At 36.9% G+C, this 19,328-nt stretch overlaps 1 protein-coding gene across 1 annotated transcript in view; it reads right to left on the minus strand.

Annotated features, from left to right (window-relative positions):
• Positions 1-19,328, minus strand: part of LOC123667188 (E3 ubiquitin-protein ligase Arkadia-like) — a 104,200-nt gene that overhangs the window by 35,134 nt on the left and 49,738 nt on the right. Inside the window, exon 2 of the mRNA XM_045601154.1 lies at positions 1,446-1,552. Coding sequence (XP_045457110.1) covers positions 1,446-1,552 — 107 coding nt within the window. The remainder of the gene's footprint in view (positions 1-1,445; positions 1,553-19,328) is intronic.

Below are 19,328 nucleotides of genomic sequence, written 5' to 3' on the forward strand. Positions count from 1 at the left end.
AATAGGGAGATAGATTCGGTGGAACAGACAATTAAATACGCATTATAAGAGATAACTCGATAAGTGCTCGCCAGATCTTGATTCAATTTAAATGGGACCTCGTGACAAGCACCAACCTTCGATTAAAAAAAAATCATCAACATCGGTACAACCAGTAAAATGTTAATGACATCCAGGTCACGGCAACCTTCGGCTAACAGATGATAGCGCATCAGTAACTTGCCAGGATACCCCACCACGATTTTTTCTTTGTCACTAGGTCGGCAAACAAGCGTACGGCTCACCTGATGGTAAGCGATTACCGTAGCTTATAGACGCCTGCAACACCAGAAGCATCGCAAGCGCGTTGCCGACCCAATCCCCAATCCCCCAGGAGCTCTGGTCACCTTACTCACCAGCAGGAAGACAATACTGCTTGAAAACAGTGTTATTTTGCTGTGATCTTCTGTAAGGTCGAGGTACTACCCCAGTCGGGCTGCTCCATATTTTGAGCAGGAAATTCCTGCTGTGCCCTACCTCAGTTAAACGATACAGGCCCACTTTACAGTTCTACTACTATTGTATCCTCCTAGAGACACATGTCTCCAGAAGTCGTCAGTACCGCACGCAAGTACAATATTTCCGCTAAACCAGTTTTTTCGTAACATTTCAACGACCTTCCCAGTCGCCGGGTCTAGGAAGCGATTTTAACGAAATGTTTATTTCTTGAAACCACGATTTTTATATTTATATTTTTATTAATTTACTTATCATTCAAAAAAGCACATGATAAGCAATTGTATATCTACGTGAGGTTAAAACTTAATCACGAGTCCTTTAAAGAATCTATCGAAAAGTGCAACAATACTAAGTCACTTCAATACATCGCAGTCATACAGAGGACTTTCTTGAGAATAATAAATTGTGTTCGCTAGCAAACAAGAAATACCGACTTCAATTACATCGACAAATAATACAGCGTAAGTAGACGAACAAAATTAACAAACGCACGTCTTCACTACGATTTTCGAATGTTTCCTCGATTTCTCTGGGATGCCATCATCAGATCTTGGTTTCCTTATCATGGTACCACCCTTGGGATACCTTCTTTTCGACAAAAAAAGAATTCTCAAAATCGGTTCATAAACGACGAAGCTATCCGCGAACACATAAATAAATATATAATATACGGTCGAATTGAGAAACCTTCTCCTTTTTTGAAGTCGGTTAACAAAGTGTCGACAATTGCTACATTACTAGACCAGTTGAAACAAAATTAATTATTTTTAATGTACACGAGATATTACGTATGTATATTTCAAAAAAACTCAGTTGCCTACGCACGACTGCAAAACAAGGACCCAGCTAACCAACATCCTTCCCCCCCCTGCTACTGGTAAATATCACAATATGGTCAGTGAGTGGTCAGCGTGTGGTCAGCTTGTATCTACGTGATGGCGACTCACCGACGCTCATCCTCCTCTGCTCGTGGGGCAGCGGGTGTCGCTTGGCGGGCGCGGGCGGCGGCGACTGCACGCACGCCTCCTTCGGGCTGCCGGCGCTGCTGCCATCGCTGCAACAAGACATTACATCATTGATGTATAGGCTTTATAGGAAATAAACAGGTTATAACGTCATTGGTTAATCAATAGGCCTTTTATCATCAACATCGATACATAGGCCTTTAAGCGGAACCGTCGATTTCAACTCAAACTTAAAAATAAGATAAAACTAGAATTCTTTATGTTGGTACCTTACAACATACAAACACGATCGCCTGATCCTAAGGTAAGCAACTTAATGTTTGTGTTATAGTTAACAGCCGACTGATATAACTATTTTTTTTTAAACCATTTTTTAATATCATATCAAAAATCGACCGTTCCAGCGGGGATCGAACCTGCATCTCCGACTTACCGTGTCGGCGCTCTAGTCAATTAAGCTATGGAACGATGTAAACGCTAGATCGAAATTTTTCATATGATGATTTAATATTCGGTCTAAGCGACTTTTTTTTGATAAATATACATAGAAATAGTTTCACATATAAATATATAAATACAAATATTAGATCCAGACTCAGGCGGGAATTGAATCCGCAACCCGCGGAACAGATAGCAGGGCCACTACAAACTGCGCCAACGAGCTATAAGATATTATTTTATTATTTATTTCCGTTGGTAGTTTTGCATTAAAAGCACTTATGAACCGTTATTTTATAACAATGTATTAATTCTGCCAGATGTGAGGCTACAGAAGGATGAGTCAACAAAATATAGATTCTAATGAGAAGATTATTCTTTTCAGAGTTTTTATTTGCAAAAATATCAAAACTTAAAAACCTGTAAGTAGTTCTACTAATTGTAATCGATTCAGAGCGGCCACAAATACCAATCTTAACCAGAACCAAAACTCATTCAATTCCCATTACATTGGTCTATGAAAGAATCATAAATCTTTCAAAATAGCTGTTAAACAAATCGATAATAATCTTCCAAAAGGAAAAAGTTCCTGAAACATATACCAGCCGGCGATGAGGCAGAGTTATGACTTAAGCTCCTACTTTTTCATAGGGAACAATCACCCACCATATTATTACATACAAAGCAAATTAGCAGTATCCCCCCCCCCTCTACTGCGGACACTGCAGCCGGGGACAGCCCACTTGACAAGTTGCCAGCCGCGCGGAAATTGGCTTCGGTCGCATCCGGAAAAACTTTTCTTTAAACGTGATCTGTTATCGCTGCTCTAGTGGAACACATATATACTGATATTATCGATACTTCTATTATTGGAATGATTTTTGGGACAAAGTTCCTTATAGGGCGTTACGGAGGGGTGCCCTAGCCGGCGAAAAACGTCCATAACGTTTAAAAAAAGCGTAAGATTTTTATGTATAGTCTATGTATGATGGCTATACAGTGTCTAATGTATAGTGTAAGTGATGACTGTTATTATTATTATTGCAGTTTGCTATTATTATTAAATCATTCGATAGTTATTATATCTATACATATAATATAATTGTGTTTGCTCGCAAACGAAAAAAAAACCGACTTCAATTACATCGACAAGTAATACAACGTAGATCGACGAAAAAATAGTCAAGCAACTACGCGTTATTAAAGATTACTCAAAAAGTAGTTATCAGATCTCGATAAAATTTATATGTGACCACATGATAAACATCAGCTTTCGATTAAATTAAAAATTATCATAATCGGTACACCCAGTAAAAAGTTATTACGGATTTTCGAGAGTTTCCCTCGATTCCTCTGGGATCCCATCATCAGATCCTAGTTTCCTTATCACGGTACTAAACTAGGGATATCCCCTTTCCAACAAAAAAAGAATTATCAAAATCGGTATATCCAGTAGAAAGTTATGCGGTATAATACAACGTAGGTCGACGAAAAAAGCGTCAAGTAAAAACACATTATTAGATATAACTCGAAAAGTAGTTGTTAGATCTCAAATAAATTTAAATGGGACCAATTGGCACACACCACCTTTCGATTAAAACAAAATTTGTCGAAATCGGTCCACACGGGCAAAAGTTCTGATGTAACATACATAAAAAAAAAAAAAAAAAAAAAAAAAAAAAAAAAAAAAAAAAAACGGTCGAAATTAAAACCTCCTCCTTTTTTGGAAGTCGGTTAAAAATGGTAGAAAAATCAAAAGTGTACATTGAATATTATTTTTTTTAAATACTTGGGTTGTGATCTACAATCGATACCGAAGCCAAAAATATAGTTTTTAGAATTTTTGTCTATTTGTCTGTATGTATGTCCGGGATAAACTCAAAAAGTACCGCATGGATTTACTTCAAATTTGGCACGAATATTATTAAGAAGTCGGGTCAACATATAGGCTACATATTATCACGCTATCACCTACGGGGAACGAGCAGTGAACCTTTACTTCTTCAACGCATTCTGTAACAACGCGTAATCTAACGACGCATATTTGAATGTTGTTGTTATTATGTTAATAACCATGCTATAAGCTAGCTTCACACTATAAATAAAGACATTCTGTAGTATATTTAGTATCAGCATTGCATACGTGCGAAGCCGGGGCGGGTCGCTAGTATTTTTATAAATCATTGTAAATATAATAAAGGTGTTAAGATAATTTTGTAAAGCAGTTTTTTTTTTATCGATAAAATAATCATAATAAAAAATAAAAACCCGATTAATTATTTTCTTTATATCTCGATTCTCGAATAGAATTATTTATTGATATTAATATTTTATGATAAGGAGCTTCGAGCTTCTGCCTATTAATATTATAACTCTCTAATTATTAAATTTGTTTAATTTAATTAATAATTTAATGAATAAACTTAAAAGCTAGAACGATACCAAACGACCACAGGAGCGATGTTAAACATTCTTGTCCAGTGGAAAGCTACGCTATCATTAAGTGAGGCAGGCTGAAAATGAAACCGCCAACTTCCATTTGTGTAACAATAGATTTTACAGCGGAAAACCGGCAAGAAACCCCGCAGTTACCATTATGACATACAGTCTCATAAACTAAAAATACAACTAAAAATACAACCAAACCAACTAAAAATACAACCAAAAATCTCTGAAATAACATTTTTAAAAAAAACAACGTCTTGAAAAAAAATATCTTTTTCTAAGTCGGTTAAATATACACTTAGCTGCACAACTTGGGTTATATGAAACCAGAAACCCGACAAGTTTCGTGTAGAGAGCGTAGGGTTGCCTTTCGCCCTAATTTTGTTTAATTCGTCCTAAATTAGATGATTCCTAGTTGGTTGTTGGGTATTCCTAAATCCGGATTTTCTATTTAGTACAAGGTAATAATAGGTTTGTTTATATAATGATTTATTGATGACTAGCTATTGTCCGCGACTTCGTCCACGTTGAATAGTTACTAGAAAAAAAACCCGATTTTGAAACATTCTTCATTAGTACTCCGCTCCTGATTATAACGTGATGATATGCGTATAGATGATGGGCTATCCAACACTGAAAGAATTATTCAAATCGGAGCAGTAGTTCCTGAGATTAGCGCGTTTAACAAACAAACAAACAAACTCTTCAGCTTTACAATATTATTGATAATTTAAGAAGTACACTAAAGAAATTAACAATATCAAGTGCAAAGATGGTCTTGTTACTTATAGCAATCTCCTACGGACAACCTCAAAGGACAGAGAAAATATTTATAATATGATCCAAGTGGGTAAACGGAACTATCAGCTTATAATCTTAATTATTCATACAAAAAAAGTATTATATGACATTGAATCATTCAAACTACACAGTATGCCCAGTACTCATATTTAAAGCAAAGCAAATTCATATAAACTAAATTTATTTGCAACTAGCTGTGCATGCAACTTCGTCCGTGTGGAAAAGTGACGTTACATGTTCAACGTGATTCTTTAACTTGGCATAACTTTTTGATTTATGAATCGATTTGTATGAAACAAGCACTAAATGTTAAGCTAAGCTTGCCACAATATATTAATAAAAAACACATCTCAATCGGATTAGCCGTTTCTGAGATTATCGTGCACAAACGTACAGACAAAAATTCTGACAATCATTGTTTTGGGTGCCATTTGCGTTGATAAAAGTCCCAATAACACTTTTTCTCATATATCTTATATGAAGATCACAGCAAAATAATACTGTTTTCAAGCAGTATTGTGTTCCTGTTGGTGAGTAAGATGACCAGAGCTCCTGGGGGGATTGGGGATTGGGTCGGCAACGCGCTTGCGATGCTTCTGGTGTTGCAGGCGTCTATAAGCTACGGTAATCACTTACCATCAGGTGAGCCGTACGCTTGTTTGCCAACCTAGTGACATAAAAAAAAATGTATATATGCATTGATTGGTTTACGGAATGCGATGTCACAGGCACCCTTGTCTCTTTGTTGTCTACTGTCATGGAGTAACTTTAAAATAAAAAGTATCGACTTTTTTTGCGTGGGGAAGGTCCTCATGGCTTGGTATCCACCAGCAGCGTCGCGTTAGCATTCAACACCTTTCCCCGCAAAAAGTAATGACCTAATGAATGCTTTCCAACCCCTTTAACCAACCTTAAAAAATTCGACTGTACTTTTTTATGTGTTACCTCTGAACTTTTTACTGGGTGGACCGTTTTCGATTAATGTCGTTATAATGTCCCTTTTTAGTTTAATCGACACCTGACGAGTACTTTTTGAACTATAAATAATAACGAGTGTTTACTTGACTATTTTTTCGTCTACCGGCGTTATACTCCCGGTCGATGTGATTGAAGTCAGTTTTTTTTTTCATTTACGAGCGAACGTAATAATTTTACACTCGTAGCTCTAAATAAAACTATTATTTTATGTAAATTAACTGTTTGAACTTCTCAGTTCTCAGTCGCCGTGACTAATTTAGTTGTCACGTCAACTAAAGCCGTGTCATTTTAAATTTTACTATCAATTCTGAACGCGTTGCCTTCGTAGAGCGGTTCGTGAAAATTACTAATCGTTTTTTTTTATAGAAGCCAGGCTTACGAAGATTCTTTAAGAAACTTAGTAACCCTACTAATAGCCTAAAATATTATAACTAAGTAAGGGAAATATCCAGCTCAAAATCTGGAACAGCCGGACTGGGGAAGTGCCTCACAGAAGATCGACGATAAATAACATTGTCAAGTAGTGCTGTGTTCCTGTGATGACTAGAACTCATGGGGGGAGTGGGGGTAGGACAACGCTTGTGATGCTTCTGGTGTTGCAGGTGTCTATAAACTACCACTTGCCATCAGGTAAGCGGAACGCGGACCTAGTAATATAAAAAAGGGTTAAAAAAGTTTACTAAAAACAATACGAATACCATAAATTACAATCACAACCAAAACTCTATTTAGAAGCCCATCCCATCCACTCAACGATTTTCCAGCAACACACCAACGCAACGCTAATGAAACACTCGCAGCCCTAATCTCTCGGCGGAGACAAAGGCACAGAGGGCGGTGACGTCACGAGTTGCGTCACCGCCGGCGACCCGACTGGTTGCCTGGTTGCGGTGGGTTGTTCCTCACGGTCGCTGGCAACCGACCAATTCACCGAACTTGGCGAAATACACGTAATATGTCAGCGGAACTCGGTCAAAAGGATAAGTAAAGTAATAATGGAGATTGTTTGCAAACGAATAAAACTCACTTCAATTTACATCGACACGTTTATTGTTTTTGTTGATTTATTCAAAAGGCGATAAACCAATTACCATAAAATTTGTGTAACAAGACCTACCTTACAAAACAAAACAAGATAATCAAAATCCATTCACAATTGGCGTAGTATTCGCGTAACAAACATATAAAAAACATATACAGTCAAATGAGAACCTCCTCATTATTTAAGTCAGTTAAATATGTATTCGAATTACTTAACTGTACAACTTTGAAATTACAAGACTTGCAATTTTCTATCCAGTAGCAACGTAGGCTATATAACATCCTACTATGAACTCACAGAACGGTGACTTATTACGCAGTTTTCATGTGAGCTGCATCGGTTTTATTTCGTTTGCGTTGGTAGCACCGACTCTACCAACATCACGATATCAACTGTGATGCAATAGGCGTTCGTTGCATTGTGTTGAAACTATGTGAAACAAAGAGCGTGTACGGAATAAAGACATAACTTTATCAAGAAAATATTATGCCCTTTTCATTTGAACAATAAAAATTGTTACAATTTTTTGAAGTGTAACTTCTTTAGGCGCATATGGTTAAAATTTTTACGGATGAAACGGCAATGTTTTTGTCGATGGCGCTGAAACGGAAATCTAAGGCTTTAGATTTGTATCAATATTCGTTTACTTCGCATTCTTTACTGTATGATTCAGCCTGTGATATCCCTGACATGAACAACAATAAACATGAGAAATAGTGATAAAATTGTAACTCCATGTTTCCGACTGCGCAAAGTAATTGTTTCCTTTCTGGGTTATGGTATTCGTATGTATAACTAGCGACCCGCCCCGGCTTCGCACGGGTGCAATGCTGATACTAAATATACTACAGAATGACTTTATTGATAGTGTGAAGCTAGCTTATAGCATGGTTATTAACATAATAACAACAACATTCAAATATGCGTCGTTAGATTACGCGTTGTTACAGAATGCGTTGAAGAAATTAAGGTTCACTGCTCGTTCCCGGTAGGTAATAGCATGATATTATGTAGCTTATATGTTGACCCGACTTCTTAATAATATTCGTGCCAAATTTGAAGTAAATCCATGCGGTACTTTTTGAGTTTATCCCGGACATACAAACAGACAAAAATTCTAAAAACTATATTTTGGCTTTGGTATCGACTGTAGATCACACGGTCACACCCCAAGTATTCTTATAAAAAAATATTCAATGTACAGTTTTGACTTTCCTACCATTTTATTATATGTATAGATAAAATCTCACAAAGAATTTTGCAACTGTCTCCACATAGATATAAAGTTTTTCTTAAAAAATTTAATAGATAAAGCTTATTATTCGGTGCAGGATTACATAGTTGATAAAGATGTGTGGACTAAGTGGCGCTGTATTTCATGCAAGATATTACTAATTTTGTACCTACTAAAACACAGTTATTTCACCGACTTTTACTTATTACTATATTTTTTTTAATGTATATTCGGGGATAACTTCGTCGTTTACGAACCGATTTTGATAATTCTTTTTTTGTTGGAAAGGTGATATCCCAAAGGTGGTACCATGATAAGGAAACCAAGATCTAATGATGGTATCCCAGAGAAATCGATCGTAGTGACGACTAGTGCGTTTTGTTAATTTCTTTCGTCTACGTTGTATTACTTGTCGATGTAATTGTAGTCGGTTTTTTTCGTTTGCGAGCAAACACAATTACTTAAAGGGTGACTGCGGATTAATTTTTTGCCGATTCTTCTCTGCGGGATCTACATTCTGAATCAGTGCTGGCTTCACTTTTAATTAGGTATTAGTTAGTAATTTATTACACTAATCTAATTTTAATTTACAAAATTAACATTCAAAGTGCTTTTAAAGATATATTTTTTAATTTCGATATTTGTGATTAGAACTGGTCGAATGTCAACACGATACTCTAAGTTGACCTTGAGTTTAGTTAACCTTATGACGACGTCACGTTAATACGTGCTAGATACGTATTATACATACGTATTATACTCGTACTGTGTGGCTACGGTACTAAAGAATATAGCCACCCCCTCTCTACCCGTGGGTGTCGTAAGAGGCGACTAAGGGATAACACAGTTCCGCTACCACCTTGGAACTTACAAAGCCGACCCGTGGCGGGATAACCATTCAGGCTTTGAAATACACAGGCCGAAGACGGGCAGCAGCGTCTTCGGTGCGACAAAGCCAGTACTGTGGTCACCAACCCGCCTGCCCAGCGTGATGATTATGAGTAAAACACATGAGTTCAGGTTATTTTTGGCGTAAACTTGTGGAGGCCTATGTCCAGCAGTGGACTGTATAGGCTGTAATGATGATAATGATGACGTATTATAGTAATACGAGAAAATCTGAAATAAACCTGTCTTGTACTCGTATGGTGGTACTTGTAATACTTTATGATATTTATTTTTTATTTTTTGTTATTATACCTTGCCATAATTCTCATTGTTGGTAATATTATGAAATCTCAATCCTATAATAAATCAATAACGAACGCGCCGCGCAATTTTCGTAAAAAGGGTTACAAAGTTTTTGCTTCATGTATTAATATATATTGACTTGACTAGCCCGTTGGCGCAGTTCGGAGCAGAAAGCAGGGGCTTTCTGCTCCGGAGGTTGTGGGTTCGATTCCCACCCCGAGTCTGGGTGTAATATATATATTTATTTATATATGTATTATTTATAAGTATGTTTATCGAAAAAATATATATACTATACCAGTCGGCTGTTACCTATAACACAAGCATTAAGTTGCTTACTTTAGGAACAGACGACCGTGTGTGTATTGTATAAATATTTATTTATTTATTTATTATTTCTAATATATAAATTGTGAATTTTTGATAGCGTATTGTATATTCTTCTCTGCCACCATCATAGATCACCACTACGACTTTATCGGATATTTCTATTCAACTTGTAAATCAAAATTTCTTAGTTTATTTATTAAGGTCAAACAGGCCTTAAAGACCCGCTTTCCCTTCCGCTGAAGTATACCTACATCCTATCAAATTGTCTCTAGATCTTCAATCTAAGAAGACCATATTCAATAAACCTGTTCCAAGGACAACTAGAAGGCGAAACTGACTCGGGAGAAACCGCATCGGTCGCCAAGTGTTACCAGTGTTACGTCACGCCAGCAAATGTCATGACATTGACCACAGGCGCGGACGAGTTGACAATGCATTGCTAAATGAGTGGCCTAGCATTAAACGCCTTCAAAAAAATGTGGAAGCTGTATCTTTTTAAGTGTTACCTTAAAACTTTTTACTGGATGCACTAATTTTGATGATTATTTGTTTATTTGTAAGCTGGTGCTTATGTCGCTTCAGCCTGTAATATCCCACTACTGGGCATAGGCATCTTTCCCCATGTAGGAGAAGGATCAGAACTTAATCTACCACGCTGCTCCAATGCGGGTTGGCGGATATATTCCCTACTACGAGTAACGATCGCTATCAGGTGTACATGATAACAACCGGGACAGACGGCTTAACGTGCTCTCCGAGACACGGTGGGGAGACCCACAAGGACTGCACAAACACCTTTATTATGCTTATGGTGCTTATGTGATCCCATCTAATTTAAATTAGATTCGCCAAGTAGTTTTTGAGTTATACAAACTAATGTCTAATTAATATTATTTGACGACTCAAATTAATAAATAATTTTATTTAATTTATTATTTTTTTTATTATTACCTAGTAATTTTACTTTTTAAAATTTGTCTTTTGTATTTTTGTTTATGGAACAGCGTGTGTAATAATTCGCTACGCACAAAGAATATTTCGGCAAATTAAGTTAACCGAAGTGAGAGTCCATCGCATCCTGTTCGGAGAGAGCGCGACCCGCCGTTACGCAACTCGGTGAAAGCTGGACTGACCCTCTGAAGTGAGGCCGCTATCATAATCACAATCGATAATTACTTCATCCAACTTGCAAGCACTTTTTAATCGTCGTTTTACAAATTATAATAAAGTAAAAAAAAGTTTATATTTAAACTAGCGATCCGTCCCGGCTCCGCACGGATGCAATGCTGATACTAAATACAAAATATAAAAATAAATATTTGCAATTTAAGCGCGAAAAATGTGTTTATTTACGGCATCACATTAGAAACCTCTAAAACTAACAGTGTTCCTCTACTATATTATGCATGTATTATACATATAAACCTTCCTCTGGAACCACTCTAGTTACTTAAGAAAACCGCATCAAAATCCGTTGCGTAGTTTTAAAGATCTAGGCATACAGACAGCGGTAAGAGACTTTGTTTTATACTATGTAGTGATGTGAAGCTAACATCGATCTCTTTTAAAAAAAAGTATTAACAAAATATACCCATCTACATCACGACCCCTTTTTTAACTATTATAACTCCTCTTCCCCTCCCGACATCCCGTAGTTTTATAATACTAAATTTATTTATTTTCTTTAATTTCATCGTACACCAAAATAATAAAACATACAGCTAAAAAGAACAGAAAAAGATTGAACAAAACTATCGCTAAAGTATCGCTGTATTATCGCTGAGAGGACAATATCTTCCATTTATTGCGTGTGTTTTAAGGTAGCACCTGATCGATATAGATACATATTTTTTTGTATATAATAAATGCACTTATTCATGATACATATACTTTAATACATATACCCATTATCGAGGCGGGATCGAACTCAAAATCGCTAAAACAAAAAGCGGGGTCACTAGAAACTGCACCAACGATCTAATTTAGCTGCTGAATGTAGATACAAAAGCGAAGGCTCTTTTAGAAACTCGATACGAAATTACAACAAGGACGATTTTACTTATTTTTGAAAGTCGACACTAAAAATACACAAATGACGTGACTGCACCACGCGTCACTGACGACATTAGTCATCCTCGTGACTGGAATACATGCACTTATGTTTTACTATGACTGGCGGTGGCAGGTTTGAGGCCCGCTGATGTCAAATAGCAGAGGCCATGTTTGCCATCGTCGGAGCGTTTGTCTAACTGTTTCCCGGCTCTGTTCAAGTGACAAGCTATCATAAAGTATCAATGTGAATAAACACGAACTAATCGTCAATCATAAAATATGTTAGGTACATACGAGTGTGCACTGTCGCTGTGGGAGACAGGATGTGACAAGAGACCGGGGAGCTTGATGAAATATGACGGAATTCGTCACACTTTTATTTATAGTCTCGAAAGAGGAAAACGTCATTTTTTGTGACAATTTCCGTGACATAAGATTTAATTGAAGGTAGGGATTGTTATGCAGCGTGACGGAGGATAGAACACGTCTTTAACAACCTCCAAAAAATAGGAGGTTCTCAATGCGACTGTATTTTTTTTTTTTTGTTCTATGTGTGTTCTCTCAGAACTTTTGGGTTGGGACTGATTTCGATGATTTTTATGGTCTCCTAGCAATTTGTAGCTATAGAAACTAAATTAAATTTATTTACAAATTATAAGTATAATTATGAGTTATATAAAATTGTAAAAAAGAAGTATACCTAACCAAAAATATTTATAATATTTAGTTATACCAGTCGGCTGTTATCTATAACACAAGCATTAAGTTGCTTACCTTAGGAACAGACGACCGTATGTGTGTGTATGTGTATAACTTATTATAAGATATTTATGTATTTTATTATTTAATTAGCAAAATTAATAAGCCACAGATAACCCAACATATAATAGCGCCTAGTCACCGGCCGCTAATCGTATCTACAACGTCTAAACAAGTGGGTACCTACAAAAAGTCGAACAATGCGTGTACTCTTGTACCTACGTGCGATCAATCGTTCTTATCTACCTGTGCCACACAACGCAATGTAAATGAACTTCTGCTGACAGTGTATGTTAAAACGAAACCGCAAAACTATGGTCAGAAATTCCACCATACAGTTATTAATTATTGAGAGGACAGTGCTACCAATATTACGAAAGCGGAAGTTTGTAAGACTAAATAGATGGTATTTGTTACTCCTTCACGTCTCCTAACTTTAACTAATACATAGGATATATTCCACCCCACCATTCCCACGGCACTTTAAGTCACGCGGGTGAAACCGCGACGTACAGTTAGTAGATAACTAGATATATAACAAGGTGCTAGGCGTCTGTACGCGGAAGCCGCGCGACCTCGCGGCTGTCTCGACCTTGTGAAACGTACGCAACGCAACACAATTGTAGTATTTATATCATACGTCACAGCGTGCTGTTTCATAGCCTGTTACCTTGTTAAGTGAAGGAGTTTAACAGAAATAAAAAAAGAGATCGTAGTTCCTCGAATGACTGGATATATATCAGGTTTACAGAGTAGTATATATATATATATACTAATTTTCCGGTGCTTGATTTACAATTCAGCCTGTAACATCCCACTGCTGGGCATGGGCCTCTGTCTCCAATTAAGTAAAGGATCGGAGAGGATCGGAGGCTAGATTTATATTCTGTATTTTTTCAACCTATGTACTAAGTATATGTACAGGTATTTATGTATGTGTGTTTGTATAAATGAATATACACATATGTTTTTGAGATATGTACATGCCTTCGCGTTGTATAATTATCATTTTAAGCCTTTGTTCACGCGTGCAACGCCAATATTTTGCTTAAAGTTGCCTGGGAGAGATACCTGTGTTAGCGATGAGGCTGCCTATTGCAACGGATTCAAGATGCAATTTCACTATTTTGAATATTATCTAGTTGATAGCGGTGTGAAGAAAAGTATTAATAAAAAAAGCAGATGAAACCAAAAAGCACAGCTTGTTAAGCACTCATCTCATAAGTATTCACCATCATCGTTAGTCATTAATCGCCAAGAACACTGGCTGCAATAAAGCCTACATCGTCTAACGAAACATCAAAAACGCGACGCCTGACATACCCTCGCACGGGAGATAGGGTCGTCGACCCTAGATTTGGGGTAGAACTCTAATCACCTGCGGGCGAAACGGACCCCTATCGCATCGAACTACAGCTACTAACTCCACGAGCTGTTAAAAAAAACACGCAACAATAGGCCTTAAAACGTACACAATTAAGCATAAAGTCATAAAAAAAAATAACAGCAGAATTCGAAACCATAGAAATTTTTTCACTGCACTCTGTGCCATAATATTTTGATCATAAAGTTGGTAATCACGCAACGGAACAAAAATTACTAATAAATTAGCAAAAACCTTCAACCCAAAACACGCCCTATAGCTTTCGAATAAGTCTTAATTCAGAGCAACAGCCCTCCTGCAGTATTAAAACGTGACAAAGCCAAATGAGCCCAACCGCGACCAATTCAATTACCCCTCTCTTTCGCACACTCATCTATTTCTTTATGTCAGAAAGAGATGGCATATGAACGCCATCACCATCGTATAATGAGCCTTAGATGTAGGGTAGATGGAACTGTTTTCATGTAAACAGAGTGTCAAGCTTATCTGGAAGGCTGCATGCTTCCTGCAGAGGCAAGGCCCAGTGTTTACCTACAAGCCACGACCGGCTCGGCCGAGTATTTTGGGCTGATTTTAGATTAATCCTTTCGCTTATCGTGCGGTTTTCCTGCTTCATTGTGACGTAATTATATATCAATTAATATTTATATACTATTGAACACTACTAAATGTAAAAATTCAAGTACATAAAGTAAGTAAACGGATATGGGATTCTACGTTTTGTTTCGCGATTCACGATTCAACCCGTAACATCCCACAGCTGGACAAAGGCCACTTTCTCCATGTAGGAGAAGGATTGGAGCTTAATCCACCACGCTGACCCACTGCGGGTTGGCGGATTCATCATTCGTCACGCGTGATTTTACAAATTATAGTCATATTTGTTTTTGGTAAATCTATACTAATAAAATAAACCTAAAGAGTTTGTTTGTTTGCTTGTACGAGCTAATCTCAGGAACTAGACCGATTTGAAAAATTCTTTCAATACTATAAGTATAATATTTTAGTTCCTCTTTTTTCTTAAATTAACGTGGGTGAAACCGAGAGGCACATCTAGTTAATAATAAAGTGAAGCTACTTAGAAATGGCGGGTAGTTATCTAATTGTTGCGAGACTTGGGAGTACTATTATGTACGTCACGCCCAGCTATTAAGCAACAACGAAGGGGGTGGGGGTTACACGTGAGGAGGGGTGCACGTCACGAGGCCGACACGGAGCCGACTTCACTTGGCTTCTCTGCATTGACTCTTAACTTCTACAAAGTACTTATTTCATAAAATTCGTTCGATATGGCGAAACCCAAGCCCGACTACGGTGTCGTCACAATGGGTGGGACTTTGCTATTATGATTGCACTATAAGTGTCGACGAATAGTGCGTATAATGGTGTTTTTGTCCTTTCCCATACGGTAGGAATAGCGACGTAATGTTCTTATAGCGGGCGGACACACACCCACAGACAACGGGCGGAACCCATGATGACCACCATTGAATTCATTTAGAAGATAACTTTGCTAGGCGCCGCGTTGGCGCAACGGTTACAGTCATGGATTGTACCTGTTGTGCTGGCGGTTGCGGGTTCGATCCCCGCACATGACAAACATTTGCATCGGCCAGGTGTTTGCCGTGGTCTGGGTGTTTGTGCAGTCCTTGTGGGTCTCCCCACCGTGCCTTGGAGAGCACGTTAAGCCGTCGATCCCGGTTGTTATCATACACCTACACCTGATACACGGACACCTGATAGCGATCGTTAGGTACTCATAGTAGGGAATATATCCACCAACCCGCATTGGAGCAGCGTAGTGGATTAAGCTCTGGTCCTTCTCCTACATGCGGAAAGAAGCCTGTGCTCAGTAGTGGGATATTACAGGCTGAAGCGATAACTTTGCTAACCTTAAAGAGAATGGTCGTGCTACTGCGGACATTAGTATTCACTTCCAAAGCACGCATTCTGCAAGATGCAACCTTCTCGATGGCAAGCGGTTAAAATGGCCTACATAAGTTGATTTAACTCACCAGGAGCTCTGACCACACTACTCGTCACAATAATACACCACTTATTGAAAGCTGTAACGTTGAAGTACCTCGCCATTTGAACTGCTTTAGAGTTTGGGGAAGATATCCTGAAACCTATCTAAACAATAACACAGAGGAAGGTTTATATCTATACATATAATAAAATGGTAGGAAAGTCAAAACTGTACATTGAATATTTTTTAAAAAGAATACTTGGGATGTGATCTTTTTTTTTTTTTTTTTTTTTTTTATTTGTTCAAAACACAAAAAACACATAGTTAAAACTTATACATAAGCCTGCCACGAAAACTCACAAGAGCTTATCCGGACAAGCCGCCGCGTCGCATATCATATTATCATATAATATCTTTATCGTACCGTACCATGTTAGGCCATTAAATTTAAACTAAGGTAATTACCAAAATTTTGTAACTATTAAACGCTTAAAGATTTTAGTAAATGTTCTTTTAGTGATCTTCTATATTTGCGTTTGTCCAGGTATAACTCTTGTAGGTCTTCGGGAAGTTCATTAACAAATGCAGGTATAATAGTGTTTAACATTCTAGCTCCGTAAAAATTCCTAGCATTCGGCACAACAAATTTTTTTGAGTTTTGGATATTTCTTAGGGTATTGGGTCTACATTTTTCGATTAATAAAGAAGGATCATTAACTTCATTTAGGATATTGAATTTCACCAAAGTAAATACATCCATGACATTACAATATTTAAAAATATCACCTTCATTCAAGATACATTTATTTCTAAATTTTGGAATAATGGTTTTTAATAAACGTAACTGTAAAGCATAAATATTATTTAAATGTGTTTTATAGGTCCTACCGTAGCTACTTAGTCCATAACTGATAACAGATTGAGCCAGGGCTAGATACAGTGTTCTACAAATTTTATATGGGAGCTTATGTTTCAATATAAACAATCTACTAAGTAGAGATCTTAATTTAGAGCAGACGAGGTCTATGTGAGGCTTCCAGCTAAATCTGTTATCAATAACGATGCCGAGATAAGTATGTTGATTTACTTTTTCTAACAGTGGACATTGACAATTCAAACTAATGCGACTACTATGGAAACATTCATGAGTGTGGGCCATGATAGCAGGGGAGGTGATAGGTACATTATGGGAAGAATGTATATGTATAAATTTAGTTTTTTGAGCGTTAATCACCAGCCCAACATCGTGGGCCCATTTACAAATAAGATTATAGTTGTTTTGCATAATATTTTCAGCTTCAGATACTGATCTATGTGCCGCAATCAAACAAGTGTCGTCGGCAAATTGATAAATGGAGCCTTGTTTTATCAAATTACACATTTCATTAACATAGAGGAGATATTCAATTGGCCCAATTACAGATCCCTGTGCTGTGCCATTTGTGGTTGGATACATATTACTATAGCAATTGGCAACTTTAACGGTGGTAAAGCGATTCGCATGATAATCTTTTATTAAATTTAGTAAAGGGCCTTGAATCCCATTTTGTGATAATTTACTGTATAAAGTATTGAAATCTAGCATATCAAAGGCTTTTGAAAAGTCTATAAATAAAGTAATTACATGATATTTTTCATTAAGATAGAAGTTTATTTCATCTGTAAATTCCCTTAACAAGTCAGTAGTGCTTCTGTTTTTCTGAAAGCCATACTGTTTGTGGTTAATGATATGATTGTTTCTCAGAAAAGATGTTATTTGATCCCCTAGAAATCTTTCAATAATTTTATCGATACAAGACAGTATAGTGATGGGTCGGTAGTTACTGTAATCATTATGCTTGCCCTTTTTGAATATGGGTCTTATAAATCCGACCTTGAGACTGCGAGGATATAATCCTGTATCCAGACAGCGGTTTATTAGGTGACATATAACAGGTACTAGCACATCAGATAAATATTTAATTTCGCGTGCACGGATTCCGTCATAACCTGGACTTTTATTTAAGTTGATACGTTTTAAGATTTGGGCAACAGCTTCGTGATTAGCGCGTTTTACTCTTAAGGTCATAGTGGGTTTTATTTCGTACAAATTTGGATCTAAAAGTTTAGTGTCACAGTTAATTTTTATTTTATTTACTGAAAGGTCGAACTCTTTCGCAAAGTTGTTCGCTAATATTAAAGGGGTTAATTTAAAGAACTTTAATAAGGTATCATCAATGCATCTAGTGATTTTTCCGGATATCCTATTAATTATTCCCCACATTATTCTTGGATTTTTAAAATTACTACACACCTCTGACATAATATATTTATTTTTTAACTTTTTAATGTATTTATTGGTTTTATTACGATATATATTATAATATAACCTTTTAGCAGAATTATTTTCATCTTTTCGCCACACATTATACAATTGGTCCCGCTTATAACACATATATTTTAATCGCTGGTTAACCCACTTGCACGAGTTCCGCCTATTATTTAAACTAATATTTTTTGAAGTTGTACACATGTTATATGCACTTTTAAATTTATTTTCTATTGAAGAAATGATTTCATTTGGATTCTGAGTATTTAAACATTCACGCCAATCAATATTACGAAGTTCATTTTTCAATTTATTGTTGTCTAATACATTTATAAATGCGCGAGCGCTCGATCGGCTGCGGCCGTGCTCGGGCGCGTCGACGGATGACGTCATCGGCCACGCACAGGCGGTAATGCAGTGATCAGCTGGTGCGATATTTACTACCGCGCTATACACATTTATGTTACTGCAATAACTACGGATGAATAGATGGTCAATACACGATCTGCATAATATACTGCCGTGTTTTTCTATACGCGTATATTGATTTATAGCACACTCAAAGCCCAAATTACTCAAAGAATTAAGATATAAGGTCGTCACAGGGTTACTCTGCTTCAAGTCAATGTTCATATCACCAATTACAAGGTAATTATTTTTATGTGTGTAGTTCTTAATTATATTTGTTAATTCTCCTATAAATCGAGATTTACATGTGTGAGGTGGTCTATACACGGCGCATATGCCCATACAACTCATTTTATTTATAGTTAATTCACCCGTTATGTATTCCATTTCTTTCGAAGGATTATTATTGAACCTTGTAAAAGTAAGGGATTGATGTACATACAAAATCACTCCACCACCCCTTTTATTAGATCGTAACTCGGAGTATAAGTAATAGTTAGGTAATTGAAATAATTGGGTCAACTGA

Source organism: Melitaea cinxia, chromosome 27, assembly GCF_905220565.1.
Source record: "Melitaea cinxia chromosome 27, ilMelCinx1.1, whole genome shotgun sequence".
NCBI lineage: Eukaryota > Metazoa > Arthropoda > Insecta > Lepidoptera > Nymphalidae > Melitaea > Melitaea cinxia.